Genomic DNA, 8,667 nt, shown 5'->3' on the forward strand with positions numbered 1-8,667 from the left:
ATACCCAAATAGCACACGATATAATATGTATATGCGTTTTTGGTCCATAATGTGGAAAAGATATACAGTATATTCAATGTATATTGTTTTTTTATGCTGAATATTCAGATAGTGGTATGTATATTCATACTATGTACTAGATGTACCTAGAAAAGATATAGGACGTACCCTGTTTTACACAAATTGTTTTGAAATATAACCACTACATTTTGTGTTTAGAATCTGCGATACCTATATACTTATATTTGTAGGGTGTTTTTCGCAAAGTCTAAAACTTTGGCCCTTTTTAATAAAATTTTACAAATATTCCCAAGATATTTCAGACCTATATGTATAACAGATGCAATGTATGCTATATGTATATTTACTACTGTAGGGTCTATTTTCAAATCCAATTTGTCAATCTGGTTGCATGTATATTCATACTAAAAACATAATATGTGCTATGTATATACTGATTCTGAATGTATTCCTTCCTTTGTTTTTTTTTAATGAATAAACAAAGATCCCTTATTTTCACTCCTTATCATGACTCATGAGATTTCAAATAAGTATTCAAAAGTGAACAATAAATTAAAACGAATTCTTTCGCGCGTAATGGAATGACGTTGCAGAAAGCACATTACCCTATGCGTTGATCACGTGTTCTCTGTACTCGTCTAACATGTAAGAAAAGCGAATATTCATCTCTTTTTACTTATAACCTCGTGACCTGAGTTCGTTTTCGTTCGATTCAGGTGTATTCTTTTTACATTATAAGTGAGGAAATCGACTAACTTAACTAAGACAAACTGAGCTGCATTTATCTGAGTCAATAGTTCGCTAAAAATAATATCTTTTTGGGTACAAGCAAGAAAACATAACCTTAAAATGTTTGTTGATGAGTGATAATTAATTCTTTGTCTTTTTTAAATGTTAATAGTCACATCACAACTAACTGAAAATAATGAACGAATGAAAAAGTATGTTAAAAAATTGCCACCATTTACAATATCTAAACGTTTAGCAACAATTTTTCGATGAAGACTCTTCAGATTTAGAATGGTTCAGCGATTCGTCTTCAGGAAACGTGGATTTTAATTTCTTTATTGATGAATATAGAAAAAAGCATGTACGTGTACAAAACTATGTGAACATTGTGGACATATATAGTCACGAACAATTTAGACGGCATTTTCGGTTAAGCCGAACAACTGCAGAGCTATGTATGTAAGAATTTATTTGTTTGACAAATCACTGAATAATTATTTTGTAGGTGACTTGGAAAATGCAAATGTTTTACCAACACACACATATGGTAGGGAAAAAGTATGCACACGAAAGGCGTTTTATATGAGCGTTTGGTACCTTGCAAATGAAGAGACATATCGACAAATCAGTGACCGTTTTGATGTATCGGAAAGTGCCGCATGGCTGATCATAAGAAACGTAGTCGACTATTTGGTGACCAAAAGCAACACCGTTATTAAATGGCCTACTGAAGAGGAAGCAATGATTATTGAGCAAGAATTTTCAGAAAAACAGGCATAAGAGGGATCACTGGTGCAATCGATGGATCACATATTTTGATCAATAAGCCAAGGGCAAATCAACATGCTTACTGTAATCGAAAAGGCACCCACAGTATTATAATGCAAGGTGCGGTGGACAGTAGAAAACGTTTTATAAATGTATTTTGCAGCGAGTCGGGTAGTTTACACGATGCACGTGTTTTTAAAAGATCACCACTTTATCATCGTGTCATGAATAACGAACTGCAATTGAAAGACCGTTTTTTGTTAGGGGGTTCCGCATATCCGACCACTTTGAACTGGTTAATAACGCCATATAAAGACAATGGAGGTTTGTCTCGACAGCAGCGTAACGTTTAATTACAAACATTCCTCTACAAGGGTTATAGTGGAAAATGCCTTCGGCTTATTGAAAGGGAGGTTTAGAAGACTCCGGTATTTTGAACACAAACATATAACATTTATCGTAAAATGTGTCATTGCTGCCTCCACACTGCACAATATATGCATAGATTCTGGAGATCCATTTGATGATATTGACCAATATTCTGAAACAGATACAGAAGGGATTGAAGAAAATGTTGATGTCGAACCCGAACAGGTTATCGAAGGAAATCCGGTAGATGGGACTACACGCAGAGAACAAATTTGTAGAGCACTAAGAGACTAATTCTCAATGTTATTATTATTAATAGGAACGTTGAACAACTGTATAAAATATAACTTAAGTTTAAGCTAACAGTAACACCCTAAGATTAAAAAACTAAAATATAAATGCTGTACATAAAAGTGGTATCTTTTCATCAAAATAACATAAGTAATGAATAATGATCAAGGCTGTATACGTAAATAAACTTATTTGTTGTTGCTGGGTGGTCCAGTAATTCCTGCAATCTTTTCTAAAGCGATCACTTTTCTTTCATCTAATAATAGCTTTTTTTCTAGTAGTGCCAGTTTCCTTTCCTCCACTGCCCGTTTCTCGTCAATTTTTGATTGGAGACTTCTTACTTCTTCGCGAAGCTTCATTAAAGTGGTTTTTTGTTTTCTTTGAGGGTTTTTTTTCTGTTCACCTATATCCGTACCATTTTTATTATGGTCGTCCTCGATGTTACCCTCACTTGCTTCTTCTGCAGGAATTAAAGAACCAGACGGGGATTGTATAGGAGTTTCGATGCTTTCGGATGTGTCGATAGAGTGAGGAGAAGAAATACTGGGCCCATTGCCCACAATTTCCTCTAATTCATTAAAGAATAGGAAACGAGTCGGACACCTTCCTGTTTTCCCCTTCATGTCTTTATAATTCTTATACGTTTTTAGTAAATTTTGCCATTTTTTTTGCACGCTTCCGGGGTAACTTCAATTTGTTGGCTTATCAAATCATTGCTGATGTTTGACCATACATGCTTTCGGTGTTTCACATGATGTAAATGATCCTTATTTATAGGCTTCCACGCTCCCTATCAGAGCACGCGTTTCCTCGTAGGACCAGGTTTTTCTTTTGGCGTTTTCTTCCGCACTTCTCCCTGCACTGTCATTTGGTGCTGAATCTTCCGGAATCTATAAATAAGTACCCAAAAAATAGATGACTGCAGAACTAATAGTATATGTACATACATTTTGTGGTGTGTTTTTGCCATTATCGGAAGCGTCCTCATTGTACATTGACTTGTCGGGCCCGAAAACATCATACACAATGTTTTCTTCAATGTACACAAATGCTCCATCTACGCAAATTGATTAAAGATATAGATAATAAAAATTAATTATGGCTTACCTGCAATGCGTTGCGTTAAAATTTCCCCATTATCATTTTTTATATAACAACTATTTTGATCATACACTGCATTGAATGAATGGGTACTAAAGTTTATTGTTGACATTTTTACACAATTATAACCTCAAACTTAAAATTCCAATCCGGCTCAATTTAAAACTCTACCTAACAGCAAGCTCAGTTGGGGTAAAGGGGGAGGTAAAATGACTTAGTTCGTCTCAGTTGTTGACAGCTAAAAAGAATAACTTTTCTCAATTAGTAACTGAGATAAGCTGAGACGCTCACTTAAAAGTGGTAAAAAGAATACAGCTGATGTAAGTACACGCAAGTGGAAAATTACTAAATTACCTAACCTATTTGTCGCTGCTGTTTCCGTTGATTTTTAAGATTTTTCTTTTTATTAGATCACCAGTTTTTGAAGTGTTATGTTAATAACAATTGGTAAGGTACTTATTGTTTGGATTATTTAAATGTGTATCATTATGTAAATGCAGCAATTACTATGGATAGCAAAATGAAAAAGAAATTAAGTAGGAACACGAGGGAAGGTTTAAAAATGTCCTTAAATATAATTTCTGGGAATGGTTCTGATGTTATTGAGGGCATTGCGGGGTAGGTGTACTAATTTTATTAAAGTTCATTACGAAGTATAGAATTTTGTATTTCAGTCAACGTTTCAGTTGTGAAAGTTCCATTAATATCAACGTTACTAGTTGTAGTAATCCCGGTGCACCTGATTTACAGAATAATTCTGAATTTGAAGAACTACTAGCAACGTCACATAATTTATCGTCAAATTCTGGAAATGATTTTGACGTAACCGATCAAGTTCGGGTTATGCAACCAGGATATTTTTGTTATTTTGGTATTGGCACCACTTTGCGTAATTTATTTACAAAGTTCAGTTACACTCCGTTAGAAAATAGCATCATTGAGTTAGGAGTAAACATTGATGGATTACCTATAAGTAAAAGTGTTAAATCTACATTTTATCCCATTTTATGTAACATCAAATCGATAGAAATATTTAAAACTCATATTTTATTAATTGGGTTATATCATGGAGCTGATAAACCTATGGATTCAAACGATTTATTGCAAGAATTTGTGGAAGAATCTATCAGTTTATATAACAATGGAATTATTTTGAATGGTATTATTTGTAAAATTCGAATTGTGATGTTAACTTGCGATTTACCTGCAAAATCATATGTGCTGAAAACTAAAGGTCACATGGGGTATTTTTCTTGCTCTAAATGCAAGCAAGAAGGTGACCATGTTGAAAGAGTATTGTGTTTTCCCGAAACAAGTTTTATAAAAAGAACTGATGATGATTTTCGTAGACAAACTCAATCTGAACATCATATTGGTTGTAGTATATTAACGAAACTACCACAGTTCAATATGATTAGGGATGCTCCCCTAGATTATATGCACCTAATTTGTTTAGGTGTTGTCAAAAGAATTTTGGCAGGTAAAAAACATGGGCTAATTTTTGGGAAACCTCCATACAAATTACCAAGTCGTGATATTAATAATATATCGGAGAGATTAAAAATTATGAGTAAGTTTATTCCAATGGAATTTTCCCGCAAAACAAGGCCCATTACTGAATGTAGATTGTACAAGGCTAGTGAATTTAGATTTTTTTTATTATATGCAGCACCTGTTGTGTTGAGAGGTATTGTGAAGAAGGCAATCTATAACAATATTCTTACTTTACATTTAGCAACATCTATCTTAATCAGTAGGGAATTTCATTGTCATTCTGATTATCTCAAATATGCAAATGATTTAATGTTGCATTTTGTACAAACGTCTTTAAAATTATACGGAGCAGATTTTGTTGCACACAATGTTCATTGCTTATTACACATTGCTGACGATGTGAAGTACTTTGGGGAACTAGACAACTTTAGCGCATTCCCATATGAGAATTATATGCAAAAGTTGAAAAATATTTTGAGGAAACACCATAAACCTTTGCAACAAGTTATACGGAGAAGCATGGAAACTGAATTTTTAAATTCGATGGGAAATATAGGTAGTAATGAAATTACTCCTTACTGTACTCAAGAACATTTTGATGGGCCTACCATAATAGGTTGTAACAAACAATTCAAAGCGATCAAATTAAGTAATTGCACTATTAAATTGAATCGTGCCGATTCTGTAGTGCAACTAAAAACTATGGAAATTGTCCGGGTGTTTAATATTTGTACAACTGAAGATGATATCAAAATTGTTGGCAAGGAGTTTATTGATAAACAAGAGTTATACTTACAGCCTTGTTCTTCGTCTATTTTTCATATCTATGAATGTCAACAATTAAAACCAACTTTTTCGTCGTGGTCGATTAACGAAATCAATCATAAAGTAGTGCTGTTACCACATAAAAATGGTTTTGCTGCTTTTCCAATGTTGCATTAATTTGGATTTGAAATATTTTTATTGTACATGCTACCTATTCAATGTACAGGGTTTTAAATTAACATGGAGAAAAAAACAAGTCCTTGGATGGTGGTTCGTTTTACAAAAGAAAATTGTGTGGAAATGATACCTAGCAATTGGTACATGTCCAAATCGTCAAAGTGTTATTGGCCTCCGAAAAAATCAAATAAGGAAATAAAGAACCTTTTATTGCAAAGACATTCTCCATCAAAAGAATGGGCGTTATTTGATGTTGTTCTCTTAGGACAATATGGTAAGTTTCTTGTCTAGGAATAATTATATATTTCAAATCTTTTCTTACAGCTGATGTAAGTAAGGCTAGCAAAAAGGCTTCCAAAGCTAGAGAAACCGATGAATTAACAACCACATGTGATGAAAATGTTGAGAATGTAAAAAGAAGAAGGAACAAAAATAGGAAATATAGTTCGTCATCTAACTCAACTGCTTCTGAGGCAGAGTCAGTGGACGATAATGATTACCCTACTCCACCAAGATCAACCGATGCTAGTCTCCATCATGAAAAAGAACAAAGTTCACGAGCCTCATCGAAAGGATCAACTGTGTCAGCTGTATCATTATCTTCAGATTTGAGGCATGATGTGAAGCAACCCCAAATTAAATCTTCATCAAATAAGTCTACCCTTATGTCAAACAAGGATTCTTTCGAAGGTATATGCGCTTTTTTTTATTAGATAAACAATATGTTTGCTGCAGAATTCCAGAGACAAGTGTTGCGACAACTGCATTTGATTAATGCAAAACTCAACCAACACTCAGAAAATTTCAATGTCATATTGCAAGGCGTTAACAATCCTACATTACCTGGCAATGTAGCAGTTGTTCCTATATTTGACTTGGGAGAAGTTAAAGATTTACTTCCAATTTCATCCGAGACAAATTTGAACGAATAGAAGAATTGCTTGCTAACAAGGATTGTGCCTCTTCATTTGTAGGTATTAAGGGTTTATATAACAAATCACTACATGATATATTTTAGGCAGTTGAATTAAGTCGAACTGGTGGAGAAACTGTAACTGAAATTACAAAAAGGATCATGTATAAGCTGTTCAATAATGCAATTGGAATGACATTCAGCTGGGACGGAGCAAAAGGGAAGAAAAAGTTTAAACAACTAAAATTAGCAAGTGTAATCATAGGTATGGATATTTTATAAGGTGGGATTTTGTTTTGTATGTTTTATTTCGTTTAGATAGTGTGAGATTAAACAAGAGGACGCAGCAAGCAGCTGATGACGAAATAATTAAAATAATCAAATCATGGTTGGTTCGGGCCAAGGACAGATATCATAATAGTAATCGAGCAAGGTAACGTACGATATTAATGTTTAATAATAGAACATAAATTATACTGTTTTAGCAATCTACAACAAACTGTTCAAGAAGAAGCAGCTGCCGATAATCTCTAAAATGATGTATTTTATATGCCTATATATGTGCAAAATTCATGATTTTACATAAATATTTCAGTTACAATTTTCTTTATTTCTTGGTAGAACTGCATGTAAGTATATAACATACGTATGTACATTTCACATTCGTATTATATATACATGTATATTCATAGTGTGTACGATGTAGATTATTAGAAGTTTCACTGAATATGAAACAAATCCATAGTACCTGTGAAACATATTCATAACATGTGTTATGGATGTACCCATCAATATTCTCAGTATATTCATTGCATATACAGATGTGGAACCAATGTAATATACATATCATGTACCAAGAACATACACAATGTTAAATATGTACATACATTGAATATTTATATATCCATCTAGGCATATACATTTAATATGCATACCATATACTTGTGTTATTTGGGTAATCATAATATCGACTTAAATCGTTATTTTTTTGTTATAAATAAATTCACAGAAGCTAAACTAAATTTGTACTTTGCAACTAGCAACACGCTACAGAACATTTCTTCCGCTACAAAATACTGAAATAACAGACCCTACTTTGGTGCACGCTTTACCGTTATCAACTGCTACGCCATATGAAAATAAAATGTCTCCTCTATAACAAAATATCAATAGAGGTTGCGATCTCTGCTCTCCGATCTTTGCATAATAAAACTTCGTAAAGGAGGCCTATATTTTAGATTAACTTAGTTCATTGTATATACCTATAAAATAAAGCACAAGCGGCGTCGAGAATAAATAGCCACTTAGTGGCTACGAAGAACCTTTTTATAAAGCTATCCTATATTCACTGTTGGAGGGACGAATTCGCATAAATTGACCTTAAGATGTATTTCATATAAGCTATGAAATAAGCATTTATCTCTGATCCTTCTGATGCGGCAAATAAAGGTGGGGTATTATGATTTACTTTAGTTATCGAATTAAACACTTGCCAAATCTCGCAGTTGTCATTTAATCCAGCTGCGGGATTCTGAAAAATAAAATTAATTTCAATATAAAATCCACTAAGCAATGGAGCATTTTAGCTTCACTTGGGAACAGTCGCTTTAGTAATTGGATTTTTTTTTTGCCTCGTTAACCATCAACTATCCATGCATTGTCTTTTATTTTACTTTTTCCTCATTTTCATTTGTTGGGGGTTTCTTTGGATATTGTTTATTTAAGAAGCGTAATTACATATAGCCCCCAATCGACCCCTTAATCAGTTTAATATCAACAATCTAAGGAGAGTTCTGGAGTTGTCAAACGTGTAAGGAAGGAGGCTTTCATAGTATGGTCAACTTGTTTTGTCTTTGCGACCAAGTTTGTAGAGGGGGAATACTAATACAAAATGCGCAGTCTAAAAATTTTCAACTTTACCTATCTATAAAAATTCGAAAAATTTAATAGTATATTAAGTATGGAGAACGGTAAGGGATTTTTACCGTTCGAAGACAATTGTTTGGAGGGGGAGCGAAGCGACGACTCCAATTATTGTC

The 8,667-nt window shown here is 33.5% G+C and overlaps 2 protein-coding genes across 4 annotated transcripts in view; both read left to right on the plus strand.

The window, feature by feature from the left end:
* The window catches only part of LOC116166466, a 3,177-nt gene extending 3,037 nt beyond the window's left edge, over positions 1-140 (plus strand). Inside the window, exon 2 of the mRNA XM_031481421.1 lies at positions 109-140. Coding sequence (XP_031337281.1) covers positions 109-140 — 32 coding nt within the window. The remainder of the gene's footprint in view (positions 1-108) is intronic.
* Positions 141-3,770: 3,630 nt separating this feature from the next.
* LOC116159899 lies at positions 3,771-7,569 on the plus strand. Of its 3 annotated transcripts, XM_031472988.1 has the most exons (7): positions 3,771-3,897; positions 3,954-5,989; positions 6,040-6,405; positions 6,451-6,685; positions 6,734-6,893; positions 6,947-7,061; positions 7,114-7,569. In XM_031472988.1, exons 1-2 carry the CDS (start codon positions 3,788-3,790, stop codon positions 5,713-5,715), a joined length of 1,872 nt encoding a protein of 623 aa, XP_031328848.1. In that variant the 5' UTR covers positions 3,771-3,787; the 3' UTR covers positions 5,716-5,989; positions 6,040-6,405; positions 6,451-6,685; positions 6,734-6,893; positions 6,947-7,061; positions 7,114-7,569. The 3 variants fall into 3 exon arrangements, with proteins under 3 accessions (XP_031328848.1, XP_031328851.1, XP_031328850.1); XM_031472991.1 differs by lacking the exon at positions 3,771-3,897 and having other exon boundaries at positions 5,711-5,989; positions 6,451-6,689; XM_031472990.1 differs by lacking the exon at positions 3,771-3,897 and having other exon boundaries at positions 5,711-5,989.
* The last annotated feature ends 1,098 nt before the right edge of the window (positions 7,570-8,667 follow it).

The sequence above is a fragment of the Photinus pyralis genome, unplaced genomic scaffold, assembly GCF_008802855.1.
Source record: "Photinus pyralis isolate 1611_PpyrPB1 unplaced genomic scaffold, Ppyr1.3 Ppyr1.4_LG1, whole genome shotgun sequence".
In the NCBI taxonomy this organism is placed as follows: Eukaryota; Metazoa; Arthropoda; class Insecta; order Coleoptera; family Lampyridae; genus Photinus; species Photinus pyralis.